This window comes from Salvelinus alpinus, chromosome 7, assembly GCF_045679555.1.
Source record: "Salvelinus alpinus chromosome 7, SLU_Salpinus.1, whole genome shotgun sequence".
Lineage (NCBI taxonomy): Eukaryota > Metazoa > Chordata > Actinopteri > Salmoniformes > Salmonidae > Salvelinus > Salvelinus alpinus.
In genome coordinates, this window is record NC_092092.1 from 22,190,162 (window position 1) to 22,213,144 (window position 22,983).

At 44.3% G+C, this 22,983-nt stretch overlaps 1 protein-coding gene across 2 annotated transcripts in view; it reads right to left on the minus strand.

Moving 5' to 3' along the window:
• The window catches only part of akt3a (v-akt murine thymoma viral oncogene homolog 3a), a 142,346-nt gene that overhangs the window by 118,484 nt on the left and 879 nt on the right, over positions 1-22,983 (minus strand). For both annotated transcript variants that reach the window (XM_071409424.1, XM_071409423.1), the window contains exon 2: positions 5,395-5,673. In XM_071409424.1, coding sequence (XP_071265525.1) covers positions 5,395-5,440 — 46 coding nt within the window. In that variant the 5' untranslated portion in view covers positions 5,441-5,673. The remainder of the gene's footprint in view (positions 1-5,394; positions 5,674-22,983) is intronic.

Consider the following 22,983-nt stretch of genomic DNA (forward strand, 5'->3'; position numbering starts at 1 on the left):
AACAGGGAGTACAGGAGGGGACTAAGCACACACCCCTGAGGGGCCCCAGTGTTGAGGATCAGCGTGGCAGCTGTGTTGTTGCCTACCCTTACCACTTGGGGGCGGCCCGTCAAGAAGTCCAGGATCCAGTCGCAGAGGTAGGTGTTTAGTCCCAGAATCCTTAGCTTAGTGATGAGCTTTGTGGGCACTCTGGTGTTGAACGCTGAGCTGTAGTCAATTAACAGCATTCTCACATAGCTGTTCCTTTTGCCCAGGTGGGAAAGGGCAGTGTGGAGTGCGATTGAGATCGCGTCCTCTGTGGATCTGTTGGGGCGGTATCTGAAGCGGAGTGGGTTTAGGGCTTCCGGCATGATGGTGTTGATCTGAGCCATGACCAGGCTTTCAAAGCACTTCATGGCTACTGACGTGAGTGCAACGGGCGGCAATCATTTAGGCAGGTTACCTTCGCTTTCTTGGCACAGGGACTATGGTGGTCTGTTTGAAACATGTAGCCTACAGACATTAAATTACATGACATATGGATATCGATCCTGTCCTATACATTTCCTGCTACAGGTTACAAGTACGAGTAAACACATGCTGGGCATTTTCATCACATTTGGTAAAGATCAAGCACTTTAACCCTCAACACAGACATGGCAATAGCATTTAGAGTCTAAATGCATCACACCCCAACCTTCCTAGTCCTCCTCTCTCCTGCTCAGACAGGGCTCAACACACAGACAAGACACGCAGCAGACGTTTACACACACAGAGTGCAGTTTGGACTGAGGGATGGATGAGAGTAGAGCAACATGAAGAGCACTGAGTCTAGTACTATGTGATCCACTATCTGAGGATCAGAACACATGGACCACATCAGTCAGCAGGCTGATGACTAATAATAATGCAGCACAATCATCAGAGAAGGCCGGCCCTGGGCCATCCAGACACACACACACACACACACACACACACACACACACACACACACACACACACACACACACGGTTCTGGATTGGGCCATGAGTCAGCAGTACCCTAACCCTGTTCCTCTGGCCTGCACCCCTCCCTGGACAGCAGCAAACAAGACCTCTCCCAGTCAGCTAGTCAGACAGACAGCCAGCAACAAGACCTCTCCCAGTCAGCCAGCAAGTAAGACCACTCCCAGACAGCCACCCAGACAGCCAGCCAGAAAGACAGTGAGCAAGCAAGACCTCTCCCAGCCAGCCAGCCAGCCAGCCAGAAAGACAGTGAGCAAGCAAGATCTCTCCCAGCCAGCTAGTCACGTACAAGACTGCCAGCAAGCCACCCAGCCAGTCAGCAAGCAAGTCCTCTCCCAGCCAGACAGACAGCCAGCTAGCTAGAGAGACAGCCAGCCAGCCAGACAATTTTCTGTGTATACAGTAAGTCTGTCTGTGTGCGTGTGTGTCCTTGATGCATCACACAGACACGCACGAAAGGCTGAGTCGTGACTGTGGAGGCTGCACTCTTCCACTTAATATGCGTAGATGGAACGCGCTACCAGGCAGGCAGACGCACGCTGGGGCCCATCATGAGGAGAAGACTGGAGGCAGACAGGTCTAATAGTAGTGAAGCTACACTGTATTATCTACTAGTGCTCTTGGAGGGGGGAGGAGCAGCTAGACATGTACCATAAGTGTGATAAGTTGATAGCAAATTATGGAAACAGACCAGATGGGTCACATCACATTGGCTGCTGTCTGTGTCTCACTTTCTTCTGAGTCATGGAGGAGATTTCCAGGGAGTTCCCACTAGCAGCCCCCCCCCCCCAACCCCCCTACCCACACCCCACCGTGAGGCCTGGGCGGAGGGGGAGAGAGGGGAGCCAGAGGAGTGGTGCAATGGCCACTGAAGTGTTGCTCTGTGTGGGGTCAGATGGGTTCTCCCTGCCAGAGGTGACTGAAGGTACAGCGCAGTCAGCAGAGCTGGTACCACCAAGGTCAGAGTCAGAGAGAGAGAGTGCGCGAGAGAGAGCTTCATTCATGCCTCCGCACAGCTTCCACCCCCTCCCACCCCCACTCCCCTTTTTCCCCAGTCATAACCCCTGCAGTACACAGTGTTCCATCACTGTTCTGACTGAGACCGCAACAGAGCAGCCATGTGATCCCAGCAGCCCCAGAGCACTCATTATGCACACACACACACACAACACACACAGGGAGGTCTGCTCTTAACCAGAGATGATGACACAGACACGCCATCCAGAACCAATCCAAGGGGGCCATGTGGGATGCTTATCTGAATGGTGCAGATGCCATCCATTTCCCTCTGTGCTTCACCATATGCTAGAGAGAATCCATGTAGATCTGTGAGGGAGATATCTAGGAGATCCACACTGCAAAAGTAATCGAATTATATTAATACATGTCTTTAAGTGAGCCCCAGAAGCAGTTGGACTTATTCCATCAAACCCAGTGACCGGATTTCAGGAAGTAGCTGAAAACAATTCACTTTGGGTTGCAATAATACACACATGGAAGAATGCTGCTTTTGATTGAACCGGGAAACCTGTTTACAGATTTGGACTGAATAGAGCCTAGTAGTGTATTGTTCTACCTTCGTCTCCGATCTGCTGCTTCCAGGGGATGAGGACATCATTGGCCCAGAGTTCAATCAGCACTTAGTGAATTGAGTGTGAGAGCATGGATGGATGGAGGGATGTAATGCAGGGAGGAGGACAGAGGAGCTGGTCAATCATCCTCTCTTCAGCTGGCCCCCTCTCAGAGAGACCCATTCAGCTGGTCCGTAAACAGGAAATTATGTCACCGCCAGACGCCCCCCTTTCCCCTTGTATCACAGCTCTGTTTTCACAAACTCACCCAGTAGACACAGCCTGTGTCAGTCCAGGGACAAAATAACTTTACTGCAGCAAGGGAAACACAAGCAGGAAGGCAGGCGGTTAGAATGGAGCGGGACAGAGTGCGGAGGGAAAATAGATGAGCGAAGGATGGAGAGAGGAGAGGGAGGGGCAGAGAAAGAGAGGGTGAACAAGGTCATGTTGGCCGGAGTCCAAGCCCAACAAAACGTGCTCTGTTTCCCAGGCAGCTTAGGGCCGAGGCTCCTCTCGTCTCCCCATCTGCATGGCTGGAGGAAGGCGTGGCCCCTCCCCTCCTGGGGAGGGAGGGAGGGAAGTTTGAACGGATCCCCCAGGTTCCCACATGGCTTTATATGGGATGGAATGGACAGCTCTGGAGCATGTGCACATCTGGGAGGCTCCGAGAAGTTGACACACACACACACACGGTGTGATTATGTTAATCTTACTAGTGTGTTCAGACGGTGTGTGTCATACACTGCATTCTTTTTCACTCACCTACCCGTGTGATTAGCATTGAAACCGATGCAACGGCTGCACACTCACATGACCTCTGCACTGCTAGTATTATAAAGCTCTAAGGTTCAGACATTTCCCAGATAACTCAACAGCACTCTTGCTCCCACCCGTGCCCCCCCCCCCCCAATGCATTTCACTGGAATCCCTTGCAGAGCTTAAAGCCCTGATTCAATCATGTCTGATGAAAAACAAGCTTTGTCCTTAAGCTAATTTCTTGGTTTAGGCTAATTCTGCTTTGGGTGGATCAATACTTCAATACCATCAAATAGCACTTAAACTGCAAGCCTTGACACTGTGTAAGACCACAAAAGCATTGGAATAATGGTTCTGTACTATGGCCTGGAAAATTGCATGCAGACGCCTCCTAAAAAGCTGCATTCCATTTTGATAGACAGACATGAGCTCTGGGAGCTTTAGAGACAGAACACAATGTGACTGTGCTGCAGGCCTAAAACCCCAGAACAGACTGTGGCTCATCACATCTAGAATAGATGCCATTTAGCAGACGCTTTTATCCATACAGGTGTTCTCGGGAATCGAACTCACTATCCTTGCGTTGCAAGCGCCATGCTCTACCAACTTAGCTACAGAGGACCAAGACAGCTAGAGATCCTATTATAATAAGTCTGTAGCAGAACCCCTGGGGATCAGAAACCCCACAAATCACATCAGACATTAAGGTCCACTGACCATCCACTTCACCACTTGTATTTTGTCCATAAAAATCTATTTAGGCAGCAGCTCAATGAGAGAGCAGGAGCTGGAGGAGTGTACCTGGAGTCTTCTAAATCAACTCAAGTATGTCAGACATGGACTAGGGGCTCATAATTCAACCAAATGGGGTGGCAAGAGTGACTGGAGCCAGCCAGTGCCATCGCTGCTCACATGCTTGGACAGACACACACACACAAACTAAGGATGTAAGGCAAACTAAGGCTGTCTCTAATTTAGTGCAGCACTGAGAATTTTTAGGTGGTTCGAGAAAAATGTTGAACAATCTGTCAGAGAGAGCACCCACCCAGGGCACAGACTGAGGGGGAATAGAAGGCCATCAAACAGACAGAGACCAAGACAGACAGAGTGAGCAAGGCACCAAGACCAGTGTAGAGCAGGGGTGAGGTCTTGTCCGTCTTCATCAAAAGATCTCAACAGACTCAGAGAAACCGGCCAGTGACCCACGACCCTGTGATGACATGCTCCTCACATGTTAGAGCTGTTGTGCAACAGGCCAAGTGCATAACATCAAATCAAGCTTTATTTATACAGCACATTTCAGACATGGAATACACCGCAATGTGCTTTACAGGAAAAAGATAATAAAAACCAATGAAAATAAAAGCTGAAATATTAAAAATAAAATCTAACACAAACTTTATTAAATTAACTGAGAAATTACACAAATCTTAAAGAAAAATCTTAATTCTCTCTCTTCAGGGTTTATGTCAGATTCAGCACAGCACCCCTGAAGGACTAGGACCAGAAAGGGACACTAGCATTGAGTCAGGGACAAGGGAGGTTGTTTCATGTCTAGTAGAAGCAGAAGCCGGCAGCAGACAACAGCTTAAGGCAAATACAATTCTGTCTCTATTCCACACACAGTAGGGGAGACCAAGTCAAATCGGAGTAAAACAGCCTTGCAACATCAACACTGGGGCACTCCTTCCCCTTCATTAAGCAACAGCAGCCAAACACGCACGCACACACGCGCACGCAACCTCCACAAGCTAAGCTCAGACAGACACTCAGAAAACCATGTACATACTACAGGCACATGCTGTGTGCTCCCCCTTCCCCTCCTCTCCTCTCATACACCCACACACACTGTTCTCTTCAGACACAATCAGAATGAAGCCATGCCCTGGAGTAAAGCAGCCAGCCAACCATAATAAAGAGACTTGTCCCTGGGGAGACACACAGAATAATCACCCATCCATGTGTTTACTCATTTTCTCTCTCACTCTCAAACACACATCTCCATGTTCTCTCTCTCTCTCTCTCACTCTCACTCATCCCAGTCGGTTACAAAACAGCCCATAAGAGGAGAGGTACTACTTACCCCTTTTTTGCACCCAGCCTTCTTTGACGATGGTGACATCGCTCATGGTGCCTCCCAGCCTCGATGCCGGCGGTGTTTCTCGCCCTCCCTTACTCGCGCTCTCCCGGCAGCTCGCTCAGTTGCTCTCGCTCTCTCTCTCTCACACACTCACATACAAGTGGTGTGTCGCGTATTCTCTTCCTCTCGTGGTTGTTTCTTCTCTCCCTCCCCTCCCCTCTCTCTCTCTCGTTCTCTCGTTCTTTCTCTCCAGACCTTCCCACTCTCCAGTGGTGACTCAGCCTGGAAGGAAGTAACAGGGGAAAAAATAATACATCGATTATTTTCTCTCTCTCTCTCCTTGTCGTTCCCCCTTCATTCTTACACAATCTGACATGACAAACAACAGGTCATTGTGAAGCCAAATAACATCCCTCCATTCCTCCACTCCATTTCCACTTTTCCCTTGTTGCATTGTTTTCCCCTCAGCAGTTGGACTCTCCTGTTGATACTTCCTATTCATCCCTGAACCACATTCCTATGCTGTTTATTAAATAGCTATATTGCAATGTTCCTGTCTTTATTGGTATTTTTATATCCTTATATTCTTTCAAAACAGGATAAAAGAAAGTGACAAACATCTAACCTAAATGTTCCCTCCAGTCTAAATGGCCAATAAGATAAAACAGAAAGTCAATCAAGCATCAAAAAAGGTATTGATTATGCTATTAGTCCCATAGAGTCGATGTCCGCACCCCTGCAGAAATATAATTGGTATAATAAAAAAATCCCCATCAAAATCCATCAGTTTAAGCTAGAGATATCAGTTGTTTTGCCTGGGCTGCATCTCAATCCACTGTGTTTGTCAGACCATGATAAAAATGTTAAAAAGGTATTCTCAAGGAAACATCTGTAGCATACGAACGTTTTTGCCTACAAACTATTATGACCCCTCTAATGAAAAATGAGACTCTCACGAACACAATCTGAAGGTAACCAGTTAAAAAAAATTATGGAAGTACAATATGTAATAAATAAATAAATAAAAAATTGTTTTCTGATCTTTCTTATCTCGCAGGTATAGGACAGACACATCAGAACAAACTTACTTTTGATAATTTTTGGGACTTTCTATTTATCCATGTAGGAAGCTGTTATTCACTGCATTTCTATGGGCTAATAGCAGTAAGGCCAAATTCAATATGTTTCCTCCCAAAAAATGTTATATATAAATGTTTTATACCTTAAGGGGGTCCTACAATTCAAAATCAAATAGCTAAATGATCCTTGGTATGACTATCTTAAATCCCCCCCCTCACTCGGCTTAGACTCTCAAGGATTAACAGGGTGAAGATCAAGCTGACCCCGGATTTGATGAAACAGACAAACAGGAAAGAAAAACAAAGTGTCTCTTCTCACCTATGCTATCTAATATAATACCTTGCTGACATTACTCCACTAATGACTAGACTAGTAAGCACACTCAGAGGAAACATTCTTCCTTAGAGGTCAAACCCCCCAGCACCTTAACTAGAGGGCTAAATTAAGAACCTGAGTAAAACAGTACGACACTCAGTTACTTCCTCTCTCATCTGATCTGAGCTAAAGCCTGAGGATTCATTCATAAACGGTGGTAGTATTGGAGATGGTGGTGGGTGGGCAGCTGGAGCCTCTGGTGAGAAGCCAGGAGAACCGGATGGAGGCTGTAGCGGCCTGGAAGAGGCTTGTGTGGGCTGTGGGGGCACATCACTGACCTGAAACTCTAGGATACGATACGCCATTCCTAAAAATAACACTGTTGTCAATGACCCTATGCTACCTTTCAAAACTTCCATCAAAAAGGCTGTTGAGTGAGCCTCTTCTTCAAGTCTCCGGCTGGAGACTCAAGTCTGATTTATCTAAGCTATCATCTAATCGAAAAGGAACTTAGATTTGTGAGCCAATGCTCTAGCATGCTAGCAGTTGCCATAGACTTCCAGTCATTGTGCTAACACTAGTTAGCAATTACGCTAATACTAGTTAGCAACTTCCTTCAAACTGCATGTAGAGACATATAAATTATATCCATGAGTTCATCTGACTGTGGAGAAGTAAAGGGCTTCATTGCCAAATTCCTGAAGTATCCCTTTAACTAGGCTATGTGTTTAATGTTCAACAGCAGGAGTTGATTTCCCAAGACCACTAGAGCAGTATTGATTTTGCCAGAGTGGTTACTTACTTACTACTTCTGAAAACAGCATGTTCTCAAAACATTACAGACCCACTAAATTGTTCAATCAAATTTGTTGACACCGAGGAGTTCAAAGCGCCAGTTAACCTATCGACCTAATGACCAGCTACAACAGAAACCTCAGAGGGTCATGTGACGGTCTCTAGTACTGCTACAGTAGTATGCCTGGTCTTCACTGGAGGCGCAACATAACCATTGTTCCAAACAGTATTAGAAGCAGTGGTCACTCTGACGTTCACAAATTCAGAAGTGTCTGACCAGTAGACAATATTAATTCATTGGATTGCTGTACTGTAAACGTAGGCTACATGATATACAGGACAGTATGTCATAGCCTTAACCTATACACGCATGCTATTTTATATGTTTGTCATAACTAGGGTTGCAAAGGGTCGGAAACTTTCCGGTAAATTCCCGGAATTCTTCTGGAAATTTTCCATGGGAAGTTAAGCCTGGGAATTTGGGGAATTTTGCTTAAATTCATCAAAAAAAGTTAGCTTATAACAGTGAACCTTTTTGGTGGGATACACAAGTCAATTCTAGGTCTTGTGGAATATTTTTGCTAAACTATCCCCAATTTAATGGAATTGCAACGCTCTGCATGCACAGTGCATTCTTCCATCACATGTGCAGTGCACTCCATCACATGTACAGCTGATTCTCAAGATCTTGCATACTAATGAGATGCTATTGAGCCCACACTACTACACTGTCTGAGCCAAGGACTACATGCTTTATGGTAAATTTTCATTACAATACTGGGTGGGGTGAATATATTTTATATGACATTCATGATTTTTTGTAATTAGTAGCCTACAGCAAAGTGTGTTTAAATCATTTTGAACTTGTTAACAATTTCTGCTAGTTAGTTTTTGCTACCATGAGGGTTTTAGCATTCTTTAGCCTGCTAATGGAGGAATGTTAATTCACCCGTTTCCATACATGTTTCATTTTAAAACATGTATCTTACAAAGGAGTTGTTTAATCTAACTGCTTAACTATTTATCTGTACATGGAATTGTATTTGTTTGTTTATTTATTTATTTTCCTAATCTTTACAGGAAAATGCCACGGGCACTATCTGATGTGTGGAGACATTTCACTGCAGCTAATGTAGAAGTTAAGGCTGTGTACATTTGTAAGTACTGTGCCAAATCATATGTAAAGAATGCAACAAAGATGCAGAATCATCTGGCCAAGTGCATAAAGTTCCCTCAGCGCTCACAACAAGCAACCTCTGACAAAAGAGGTTGCTTTCGAGGTGAAAATTATGGATCAGACACCTTATCCAAAGCAACAGCTCATGGTTCTTCTGAAATCAGAAGTTTTTTTGACACAATGGTGGAACGTAGTCAGAGAAATGCTGATGAATGTCTTGCTCGAGCTGTGTGTACAACTGGTTCACCCCTGATGCTCACAGGCAATGTGTATTGGAAGAGATTTCTGAATGTTCTTCACCCAGCACACACCCCTTCAACCAGACATGCTTCATCTACTCATTTGCTGGATGCAGCGTTCAACAGAGTTCAAGTGAATGTCAAGCAAATCATAGAAAAAGCAGACTGTATTGCAATCATCTCTGATGGGTGGTCGAATGTTCGTGGGCAAGGAATAATTAACTACATCATCTCCACCCCTCAACCAGTATTCTACAAGAGCACAGACACAAGGGACAACAGACACACCGGTCTCTACCCTGCAGATGAGCTAAAGGCAGTCATCAATGACCTTGGACCACAGAAGCTATTTGCACTAGTGACAGACAATGCTGCGAACATGAAGGCTGCTTGGTCTGAAGTGGAGGAGTCCTACCCTCATATCACACCAATTGGCTGTGCTGCTCATGCATTGAATCTGCTCCTCAAGGACATCATAGCACTGAAAACAATGGATACACTCTACAAGAGTGTCAAGGAAATGGTTAGGTATGTGAAGGGTCATCAAGTTATAGCAGCAATCTACCTCACCAAGCAAAGTGAGAAGAATAAGAGCACCACAATTGAAGCTGCCCAGCAACACCCGTTGGGGTGGTGTTGTCATCATGTTTGACAGTCTCCTGGAGGGGAAGGTGTCTCTCCAAGAAATGGCCATATCACAGTCTGCCGATATGGACAGCCCCATCAAGAGGATCCTCCTGGATGATGTATTTTGGGAAAGAGTGGTAAGCCTGAAACCTATAGCAGTGGCCATTGCACGGATTGAGGGAGACAATACCATCCTGTCTGATGTTCAGACTCTGCTTGCAGATGTAAGAGAAGAAATCCGCACTGCCCTGCCCACTTCACTGTTGCTCCAAGCAGAGGAAACTGCAGTTCTGAAATATATAAAAAAGTGTGAAGACTTCTGCCTGAAGCCCATACACGCCGCAGCGTACATGTTGGACCCCAAGTATGCTGGCAAGAGCATCCTGTCTGGTGCAGAGATCAACAAGGTCTATGGTGTCATAACTACCGTGTCTCACCACCTTGGCCTGGATGAGGGCAAGGTTCTTGGCAGTCTGGCGAAGTACACTTCCAAGCAAGGGCTTTGGGATGGAGATGCAATATGGCAGTCGTGCCAACATAACTCATCAGTTATGTTATGGTATTAATATTAATTTGTATACATTTCCGTTAATTCCCATATATTCCTGTTAATTCCCACGGAAAGTTTACACCTCTGAATATTCCCCAAAATGTGCAACAATGTATCAATGTATCATGGTCGCCTGTTACTTCCTGTTTACTTATTTTGCGAAGAAAGGATTTGTCAGACAATAGTTTTGTGAATGTTACTTCAAGGACCAGAAGAGTACTGTGAAATGTACAAGGAATTCAACCAAATCTGATAGCCAGTCCAGAGAGAATCAAACCTGCAAGCATTTCAATTGTGGTGCCATAGAACCTTGCATTGCCATAATGTACTGTGTAAAGACTCACCATAGGCTAGCTTAATAAATCAAAGTTAGTGTATTCCACTGTGGAGCTCTGCCTAGCATCAGTATTCAGATCAGACCTGCTGACACATCTAAGAAAAGCCTTGTCATATCAGGCTGGGGAATAAATGACACACAACTCCACAAAAGTGCCAGTTATCAGCAGTGCTTGACTTGGGTAGGAGCTCACCCGAGCTGAGTACCGGCACCTAAAAATGTTCTACTGCTTGAGCTCCTGTTCCTCTTATAGAATATAAGCTCAAAAAGTATTGTGGAGTTCCTGCACCTAAATGTAAACAGTACCGGCACCCAAAATGAGCACCGGAACCTATTTCAGTCCAAGTCAAGCAATGGTTTTTAGAGCAAATCTCCTTTCGGCAGTTTGTGGTGAACACTCGGAAGACCCACAGTCATTTATTAAGCTAGCACCGCATCAACATGATCCACCGAGTGTCTACCACAGAGCCGGTGTATGCACAATCCACCCAATACTCTCTCTCCCACACCTGACTGTCTGTCAAGGTAGATTAACTCACCCCTTTACTACATTGCAAAATCACACAGGATTACTGACACATGCTACAGGAAACAGTAGAGCTAAACTGTTTGGTAGAATGCCTCTGCAGATGCATTTGTGATTTGTTTTGGCTCTCGTTTTCTTCAGTGACATTTTTAGATGTACAGTCAGTCACACAACAGGTCTTTAGGTATCTAGTTAAGTCAATTTGACCAAAGATGCCCATTGAGAGAGCTACCGTGGTGTTGGCAGTGCAAATGATGCTAACTTAATGAAATGGCACCCTGGTTTCCAAGGTTCTGTAGCCTATATAACGCGATATGCATCTATAATGCACAATACTTTGCCGACTAACAATTACAGTCTCTTTAAAACTACGGAAGCCACCAAGTACATTACAATTTAGCCTAACATTTGACCTGGAAGTGTGTGTACGAGACAGTCTACAGCAGCATGAGTAACATACACATTATGTAGTCCTCAAAGTGAACACTGCCTGGAGTGGAGATATGCAGGCCTCGGGTTATCACAAGTACTGGCATGATTTAATATTTATTTTATCTATTTCACCTTTATTTAACCAGGTAGGCAAGTTGAGAACAAGTTCTCATTTACAATTGCGACCTGGCCAAGATAAAGCAAAGCAGTTCGACACATACAACAACACAGAGTTACACATGGAGTAAAACAAACATACAGTCAATAATACAGTAGAAAAAATAAATATATACAATGTGAGCAAATGAGGTGAGATAAGGGAGGTAAAGGCAAAAAAAGGCCATGGTGGCAAAGTAAATACAATATAGCAAGTAAAACACTGGAATGGTAGATTTGCAGTGGAAGAATGTGCAAAGTAAAGATAGAAATAATGGGGTGCAATGGAGCAAAATAAATAAATAAATAAATACAGTAGGGGGAGAGGTAGTTGTTTGGGCTAAATTATAGATGGGCTATGTACAGGTGCAGTAATCTGTGAGCTGCTCTGACAGCTGGTGCTTAGAGCTAGTGAGGGAGATAAGTGTTTCCAGTTTCCGAGATTTTTGTAGTTCATTCCAGTCATTGGCAGCAGAGAACTGGAAGGAGAGGCGGCCAAAGGAAGATTTTGTTTTGGGGGTGACCAGAGAGATATACCTGCTGGAGCGCGTGCTACAGGTGGGTGCTGCTATGGTGACCAGCAAGCTGAGATAAGGGGGGACTTTACCTAGCAGGGTCTTGTAGATGACCTGGAGCCAGTGGGTTTGGCGACGAGTATGAAGCGAGGGCCAGCCAACGAGAGCGTACAGGTCGCAGTGGTGGGTAGTATATGGGGCTTTGGTGACAAAACGGATGGCACTGTGATAGACTGCATTCAATTTATTGAGTAGGGTATTGGAGGCTATTTTCTAAATGACATCGCCGAAGTCGAGGATCGGTAGGATGGTCAGTTTTACAAGGGTATGTTTGGCAGCATGAGTGAAGGATGCTTTGTTGCGAAATAGGAAGCCAATTCTAGATTTAACTTTGGATTGGAGATGTTTGATGTGAGTCTGGAAGGAGAGTTTACAGTCTAACCAGACACCTAGGTATTTGTAGTTGTCCACATATTCTAAGTCAGAACCGTCCAGAGTAGTGATGTTGGACGGGCAGGCAGGTGCAGGCAGCGATCGGTTGAAGAGCATGCATTTAGTTTTACTTGTATTTAAGAGCAATTGGAGGCCATGGAAGGAGAGTTGTATGCCATTGAAGCTCGTCTGGAGGGTTGTTAACACAGTGTCCAAAGAAGGGCCAGAAGTATACAGAATGGTGTCGTCTGCGTAGAGGTGGATCAGAGACTCACCAGCAGCAAGAGCGACATCATTGATGTATACAGAGAAGAGAGTCGGTCCAAGAATTGAACCCTGTGGCACCCCCATAGAGACTGCCAGAGGCCCGGACAACAAGCCCTCCGATTTGACACACTGAACTCTATCAGAGAAGTAGTTGGTGAACCAGGCGAGGCAATCATTTGAGAAACCAAGGCTATCGAGTCTGCCGATGGGGATGTGGTGATTGACAGAGTCAAAAGCCTTGGCCAGGTCAATGAATACGGCTGCACAGTATTGTTTCTTATCGATGGCGGTTAGGATATCGTTTAGGACCTTGAGCGTGGCTGAGGTGCACCCATGACCAGCTCTGAAACCAGATTGCATAGCAGAGAAGGTATGGTGGGAATATACTGTCCCCTTTCTTGTGTTCTTGGCACTGTATGTTCTAAGACCCAGGCCAGCACTTCCCTTGAACGTCCCTTTTTTCTTGGAAAACCAAACTGGACAAACCAGATAGCAAATGTCTTGTATCTGACTTTGTGCCTTACTAAAAGGTGCTTTTGACCCCAATTGTATGAATGAACCCAACTAATTGAGTGGACAATGAGTTGACGAGGTGAGTGAAATGAACCTCCTTATTGAATACAATGTACAGTACATGCAGGGTGTTATAATCATTAGTGAGTGCCCTGCTCACCTCGTCCAGATATTTGCATTATTATCCTGTTGATATGGTCCAGATTCTGGCTGAGTGCTGAAGGGACAGGCAAGGGAGGGGAGGCATCAATGAAGATAGCCCTTAACCTTTAGAATGTCAGTCATTAGTAAAGATACTGTGTACTAGGCTAACAGGGTCAGCGCAGAACTAACGTTAGCCGCTTGGAAGTAGCTGTTGGTTGACAGAATCTGTTACAGGTGAATATCCCACAGGTAACTTTATACTGTACTTGTTACAGATGGTGAGAGTGCGAGAACAAATGTGAGAGACTCTGAACTGAAACCTTGTGATCAGAGTGTTGGAATCCTACTGTAGCGCCATACTGTAGCGCCATACTGTAGCACCATACTGTAGCGCCATACTGTAGCGCCATACTGTAGCGCCATACTGTAGCGCCATACTGTAGCGCCATACTGTAGCACCATACTGTAGCGCCATACTGTAGCGCCATACTGTAGCGCCATACTGTAGCGCCATACTGTAGCGCCATACTGTAGCGCCACACTGTAGCGCCATACTGTAGCGCCACACTGTAGCGCCACACTGTAGCGCCATACTGTAGCGCCATACTGTAGCGCCATACTGTAGCGCCATACTGTAGCACCATACTGTAGCGCCACACTGTAGCACCATACTGTAGCACCATACTGTAGCACCATACTGTAGCACCATACTGTAGCGCCATACTGTAGCACCATACTGTAGCGCCACACTGTAGCACCATACTGTAGCACCATACTGTAGCGCCATACTGTAGCGCCTAGCGCCACACTGTAGCGCCACACTGTAGCGCCATAATGTAGCACCATACTGTAGCGCCACACTGTAGCGCCACACTGTAGCGCCACACTGTAGCGCCTAGCGCCATACTGTAGCGCCATACTGTAGCGCCATACTGTAGCACCATGCAACCAGAGTACTGTATCCTTAGAGTACTTTACAACTGCCAACATCCTCCACCAAAACATATCATAAGAAAATGTTCAGTGAGGGGCAGCAAGGCATGCCTCATTTCAAATTCCTAGGTGGTACAACAGAATCTATTATCCTGAGATCAATATCAAATAATGCCTCCTTATAATAATCAAAGGGGCCGTAGAGGCTCTTTAATCCATGAAAATGTATAGATTGCATTTCAAGACAATAGATCATATTTCAATTTCATTGTCTCCGAATTGCTGTGCTGAATACTTGAAGTAATAGCCTATTGCTTAGGGAACGTTTGTTAGCATCGTAATGAGTGAGGTTAGAATTCTAAATGTATTTTGGACTGAGCTGTGAAAGCAGCACACCAGATAACAGCAGTCCTATAGGGAGAAAAACAGATCAAATTGTGTGCCATGTTTTATAAAAGATGAACCCACCCTGGCATCACCCAAACATAAAAGTGAACTTGGAGATGGAGTCTCCCAGAAAGATCTGTTATTGGCTGGCTGTGTAGCACATTGAAGCCTATAAAATCACTGGGGTGTACACAATGGGTATATGATGGGGCTGGAGGGGGTTTCAGCCACAGCCTTATGGGCTACGGAGCTTCCCAATCATTGCCTTGCACAGAACGCTGCTGGATTTCATATGACTGTCAATGAATGACTATAAAGGACAGAGCACATAAAATAATAAAAGGAGTCATAGAGGATGTGGTGACTCAGCCGGTCTGATAGCTCAAGTCTGTGTAGTACTAGTCTATAGTAGTAGAGGGGCGGAAGAAGGACAGAGAGCTGACTGTCGATATCATGCCTGGCTCTTCATGTGTGGCAGAGGCAGCAGTGTGCTGCTGGCCGCCATTCCACTATGTTCCCCTGCACCCTCCCTCCGCCTCAGACAGATTGAGTGACAGACACGGTGGCGAGCTGAGATCCAGTGTGACGAAGCCCCAGCCCTGCTGTTGTAAGCCTGTCACCGCAGAGCAGTCTTCAGCTGTGCTAAAACCAACAACGCTGAACTCAATGTCTTTATGTAGTCAGAGGGAGAACGTTGAGATAGTAATTTCATTTCACACACGGGGATGGAGAGTAGTGATGGTGTACCTGTACCAAAACTCCAGTATTTTTCCTTCATAGCTTGTTCTCCATCTTCTTTGTAAATAGTGAGCCAACATCTTTTCAGCACTTTATTTTCCATGACTGATCAAAACTCGTTTTCTCATGGCTCTCGTCTCTCTGCAGCAGACATATAGAGAGCAATATGTTTGGAACGTCGAATCGCAATAAAATCTCAGTATCGAATCACAACATCTATAGAACCGTGATTATATTGTATTGTGAGGTCCCTGCCAATTCGCAGCCCTAGTGGAGAGGGGAGCGGAGGGAGGGTCCAGAAAGAGCCAGCCAAATCAACTCAAATCCAATTGCATTTGTCATATGCGCCGAATACGAGTGTAGACTTTACCGTGAAATGCTCGCTTATAAGCCCTTCCCAACAATGCAGAGTAAAATAAAATAAAAAATAGTAACAAGAGGAATAAAATACTTAAAAATGGCACTACATCAAACAGTTTTTGAAGGGAGTATCAGTACCTGATCAATGTGCAGTGGTATGAGGTACCAGCCAGCCATACACCCTTAATCAGTCTCGCCATGTCAGGGAACAGCCCTGAATCAAAATGAACAGCACACCACATTAGGGAAATTCACTGAACTCCAGTTGATTGTGATCACTCTCCAATGGGCAATACTGTACTGTCACCCACTAGACTAATCCATACCTAGCCTACCTTTATAGGCAACACTCACACTACAGATACCATCCACTGAAGAAAACAAAGGAATCAGCGAATGAGTGAGATGACAGCAAAATCAACTCATGAAGCACATGCCTGCAGAGCATGCAGCGAGCATCAAATAAGGCCAGTGTGAACTACTAGACACACTTGCCACAAGGGAATCAAACAGACATTATGCACCATGAATAACTATCAATGCTTATCCTGAAGAACAGGCCAGTTTGCAGACATGGTGATAGCAGACGGAAGACATTTGATTTCCTAGAGATTCTGTAGACATATAGGCCCAGAGTCTCTAGAAGTACAGTATATTATTATTATTATTACAGGCTGCAGGGTGCCCTGTACTAGTAAATAAATAACTTGAATTATCTTCACAAGGCACCGAACACATGGAGCCATACCAGGTTTTAAACCAATAGTGACTATGTAACCTCCAACACTGGGTTGTACTTAGTTCCCATAGCGATATGAAAGGCCAATTAGTGCCCACTGCCCATCAACACATTTACAAATAAAACACTTTCAAATCACAACAACTAAGTAAACTATAGAGTGAGAGGCTGACCTGACTCACACTGTGGGGGTGGACCCAGAGGATACAAGCAGAAAAAGAATCTGAAACGCCTCATTCCATTCAAAAATACACCATGAAGCATTTACAATTCCCTCAGCCCTGGAGGCTGGAGCACACAGCAGCAAGAATATAGGCTAGGTACACATAAATTAATTCACAGCTGCTGAAATTTAGGAAATAAAGAATACCTAGAATGATACAAGCACCCGAGCATTTCTGGACAAAAACCACTTATTTGGCTAATGCCTGGCTTGATTCCATTTTGGGGGATTTACAACAACATTGAATTTACTCAAATGTTTTCTTTCTCTAAACTAGATAGATAGTGTGCAAAAACATAATGCTTCATCATGCAAACACTGTGACTAGTGTTGCAAAATTCTGGGAATTCCCTGGTTTTCCCGAAATCCCAGCTGGGGATTTCCTGCCTATTCCCTCCTGATTCCGGGAATCCTCCAAGCTGGATTTCTGGAAAACCAGGAAATGTATTGAACATTCCCAGAATTTTGCAACCCTAACTATGACAGGCCTTGTTCCCCCAAGAATCACTACAGAAGGATTAAGTTGCCTAAATCTATTTCAGGAGCCAAATGGGCAATTGCACAGTAACAGAGTGATGCTGAGACTCACTTTAAAATATATGTCAAACAAAAAACAATGATTGCAAAGTTAAACTTTATTCACAAGGACTACTTTTAACAATTTCCACAGAAAATTTTACAAAAACACATTTAGCTTACCTGAAGAACACTGCAAATGCAAAGTTGGGTAATAGAATGATGGGTTGTGCTGTTTGTACAGTCATTCTGTTACCAAATTTTGCATCTGCACTGTCTCAGCTAGAGGTCGACCGATTATGATTTTTCAACGCCGATACCGATACCGATTATTGGAGGACAAAAAAAGCCGATACCGATTAATCGGCCGATTTATTTAAAAAAAAAATATATATATATATATATATACACTGCTCAAAAAAATAAAGGGAACACTTAAACAACACAATGTAACTCCAAGTCAATCACACTTCTGTGAAATCAAACTGTCCAATTAGGAAGCAACACTGATTGACAATAAATTTCACATGCTGTTGTGCAAATGGAATAGACAAAAGGTGGAAATTATAGGCAATTAGCAAGACACCCCCAAAAAAGGAGTGATTCTGCAGGTGGTGACCACAGACCACTTCTCAGTTCCTATGCTTCCTGGCTGATGTTTTGGTCACTTTTGAATGCTGGCGGTGCTCTCACTCTAGTGGTAGCATGCGACGGAGTCTACAACCCACACAAGTGGCTCAGGTAGTGCAGTTCATCCAGGATGGCACATCAATGCGAGCTGTGGCAAAAAGGTTTGCTGTGTCTGTCAGCGTAGTGTCCAGAGCATGGAGGCGCTACCAGGAGACAGGCCAGTACATCAGGAGACGTGGAGGAGGCCGTAGGAGGGCAACAACCCAGCAGCAGGACCGATACCTCCGCCTTTGTGCAAGGAGGTGCACTGCCAGAGCCCTGCAAAATGACCTCCAGCAGGCCACAAATGTGCATGTGTCAGCATATGGTCTCACAAGGGGTCTGAGGATCTCATCTCGGTACCTAATGGCAGTCAGGCTACCTCTGGCGAGCACATGGAGGGCTGTGCGGCCCCACAAAGAAATGCCACCCCACACCATGACTGACCCACCACCAAACTGGTCATGCTGGAGGATGTTGCAGGCAGCAGAACGTTCTCCACGGCGTCTCCAGACTCTGTCACGTCTGTCACATGTGCTCATGTGCTCAGTGTGAACCTGCTTTCATCTGTGAAGAGCACAGGGCGCCAGTGGCGAATTTGCCAATCTTGGTGTTCTCTGGCAAATGCCAAACGTCCTGCACGGTGCTGGGCTGTAAGCACAACCCCCACCTGTGGACGTCGGGCCCTCATACCACCCTCATGGAGTCTGTTTCTGACCGTTTGAGCAGACACATGCACATTTGTGGCCTGCTGGAGGTCATTTTGCAGGGCTCTGGCAGTGCACCTCCTGGCACAAAGGCGGAGGTAGCGGTCCTGCTGCTGGGTTGTTGCCCTCCTACGGCCTCCTCCACGTCTCCTGATGTACTGGCCTGTCTCCTGGTAGCGCCTCCATGCTCTGGACACTACGCTGACAGACACAGCAAACCTTTTTGCCACAGCTCGCATTGATGTGCCATCCTGGATGAACTGCACTACCTGAGCCACTTGTGTGGGTTGTAGACTCCGTCTCATGCCACCACTAGAGTGAGAGCACCGCCAGCATTCAAAAGTGACCAAAACATCAGCCAGGAAGCATAGGAACTGAGAAGTGGTCTGTGGTCACCACCTGCAGAATCACTCCTTTTTTGGGGGTGTCTTGCTAATTGCCTATAATTTCCACCTTTTGTCTATTTCATTTGCACAACAGCATGTGAAATTTATTGTCAATCAGTGTTGCTTCCTAAGTGGACAGTTTGATTTCATAGAAGTGTGATTGACTTGGAGTTACATTGTGTTGTTTAAGTGTTCCCTTTATTTTTTTGAGCAGTGTATATATATATTCTTCCGTCTTATATATATATATATCATACACACACACATTTTTGTAATAATGACAACTGCAACAATACTGAATGAACAATGAACACTTTTATTTTAACTTAATATAATACATAAATACACACACACAGCTCTGAAGTGACAATGATACATAAGAGTCAGCTTAGGAGACAAATACTCTCAACTGTTTGAATAAAAATAAAGTTTAAGTTACCTGTGATGAATGTTGAAAACATTGTAACCTGGAACTGATCAATATTGGCTAAATATAAGCGAAGATCATTTTTTTTGTAGAGTGGATTTATGAAAATATGTTGACAAACGTTACCTTATCTTAGTGAGATTTACACGGGTATCAAAACGTCGAGGCGGTTTAAGCCTGCACGAAACACAGACCTTATTTGAAGTAGATCAAGACATTCTCTATGGAAGACATGAACGGTAAAATAACGAAGGAACCCCTGTCAAGTTCAGCCGCAAGTTATTACAGGAATTATAACGCGTCGACTATTTCTCTCTAAACCATATACCTTTGACTAATCCGGAAAATATCACCTCAAAAACAAAACGTTTATTCCGTTCCGTATTTTATCTACCGGGTGGCATCCATGAGTCTAAATATTCCTGTTACATTGCACAACCTTCAATGTTGTCATAATTACGTAAAATTCTGGCAAATTAGTTCGCAAAGAGCCAGGCGGCCCAAACTGTTGCATATACCCTGACTCTGCGTGCAATGAACGCAAGAGAAATGACACAATTTCACCTGGTTAATATTGCCTGCTAACCTGGATTTCATTTAGCTAAATATGCAGGTTTAAAAATATATACTTGTGTATTGATTTTAAGAAAGGCATTGATGTTTATGGTTAAGTACATATTGGAGCAATGACAGTCATTGATTGATTGTTTTTTATAAGATAAGTTTAATGCTAGCTAGCAATTTACCTTAGCTTACTGCATTCGCGGCACAGGCAGGCTCCTCGTGGAGTGCAATGTAATCAGTGTTAGAGCATTGGACTAGTTAACTGTAAGGTTGCAAGATCGGATCCCCCGAGCTGACAAGGTTAAAAATCTGTCGAGGCAGAACGTTCCTAGGCCGTCATTGAAATTAAGAATGTGTTCTTAACTGACTTGCCTAGTTAAATAAAGATTAAATAAAGGTGTAAAAAAAAAAATATATATATATATATGTTTAAATATCGGCAAATCGGCGCCCAAAAATACCGATTTCCGATTGTTATGAAAACTTGAAATCAGCCCCGATTAATCGGCCATTCCGATTAATCGGTCGACCTCTAGTCTCAGCATCACTCTGTTACAGTGGAATTGCCCGCAGCCTCCTCCCATTGAGAGCCTATTTAGCAAATAGCCTACTATCCCAGACAGACCATCCACATTCCCATAGCCTACACAAGAGAAAAGTCATGGTGTTATATAGGGCTGAAAATTGCCAGTGACCTCACGATACAATAATATCACAATACTTTGGTGCCGATACAATATGTATTGCGCTTCGACGTTCCAAAACATATTGCTCACCATATGTCTGCTGCAGAGGGACAAGAGAGAGCCAGGAGAAAAATGTTTTAATCAGTCGTGGAAATAAAAGACCTGAAAACAAATTGACTCCATATCTAAAAATTAGATGGAGAACAAGCTATGAAGGAGAAATACTGGAGTTTTGGTGCAGGTACAGCTAACTAGCGCACAAATAATATTGTGATATTGTCAAAACTATAGGATATATCATCCCCAACAATATCCCGATATGTAACTGTATACATTTTTCCCCATCACTAATGTAAATACAGAACATGACAGACAGCTGAAATAATAGAAAGATGCAAATTGCTGACCTATGTCTAAAAGCCTTGATTAGAATTATTGTATTCTGTAGACAGTATAGTCTAAACAAACAGTATGCACATGCCCTGGCTGGCATGTTTTTCATTTGTTTATCAACAAATGTAGACAGCATAAGCTCCTTAAGATGCATCAAATATTTTTTGAAGTGGTTCTGAAACGCATTTAAATGACGCTCCCATTTGTGCCTAATGAACAAGACCCTGGTCAAGGGTACAAGTGATTCCTTAGCGGAGGGATATCATGTTGCTCTACACGACTCCTGCAGCGCACTTAAGAATCCAGATAAAAACTAGGCCTACTGCTCTGTAACCCAAGATGGCTTCTGGAAGCACTTAGTACATTAAGCCTAGCCACACACTTCCTAACTTCCACTTCCTTTAGCATCAAACATCTTAGAACAGACCCAGGACAGCAGCTGTTGTCCAAAGGCATTTACCCTCCTAAGAAACTCTGGAGAGAAAAAAACTGATATGGAAGTAAAGCCATGTCCAAATGAGTTGTCTATCAAATACAAATCTATTGCCATTATCATCTGCACAGACTAGCCCACAAGACTAAAAATACTTTTTTATTTGTGCCTTTTGAATTAGACATGGATTAGGATAATACCAAAGGAGCAGAACAGTGCCTGAATGAAGAATGAAAATTCATAAGGATCACACAGAGAGTAACAAGAGAGAGCGAGACCAGTGTTTTGGTTTGAAATTAAGGAAATGAAAAGGTGTGATTGAACGCTGGCGGATGCTGATGTCTGATGGATCCCAGGAGTTCCTCTTATCTTGTCAGATACTGAATTACCTCAGTATCACTTGTCAACTCTTATAGCCTACTGTATGATTTACATGGAGGCTGCATTAGAATCCTAGTTGTCATAAAATGACAAAGCCTATCACTGTACCAGTGGTTATGGGCAGCGACAGGGGTGTATGAGGGCTCTAGGGGAAGCCATCTTCACTCCAAATGTTTATGTAAAAAGAGGAGCAGGCAGCAGTGTTAGTCCTCATTATAAAGTGACAGTGTCACATAGTTGAGTGGGTCAAGACATCCTGAATTATATCAGTCTGAATTATTATAGAGTGCTGCAGAAATGCAGACATAAACAAACAAAAGCTTTAGTAAACATTGTTGGTACACAAAGTATCAAACTGACAGAGGGTTCAAAGGGTTTATGGAAACAATGTTGCTGCTTTTTGAAAATTAGCATGTTCCAGTTGTTAGGCTGATGCAGCCCACTGTAGACGAAAGTCGATGAGTGATGTCGGGGGAGGTGCATCTGCGACAGTGGAAAGTCGGACACTGTTGTGGTTTTCCTACAGCAAGGCTCAGATGCATGGCAGTGTCAACGTAGTTCTCAAAAGAAACATGTCTCTAACCCCCATATCACACACTCAAACTGAAATCATATGTCTGTACAATCAATTGGTGAGAGGTCTCAAATATTATTTATTTGTATATATCCACTGTATATATGAATCACAGAAAAGTTTGTTCCTGTTTCGTCACTGGCTCAAACATAAACACCATAACGATTGGTTGAAAATAGATCCTCCTACAACGCAGGCGTTTGCTGCAGGTTGAAGTTGGTGAGGAGCGCAATGCAGTCAACATGTAGACGCAAGTCAGACAATTTGTATCCCCATAATGCAAGAACACTTTGAAAGGCGGTGACACCAACTTCCCAAAAGTATCTCCTTGAACGCGCCCAATGATAGCCTGCCAGCACAACAGTAGCAAC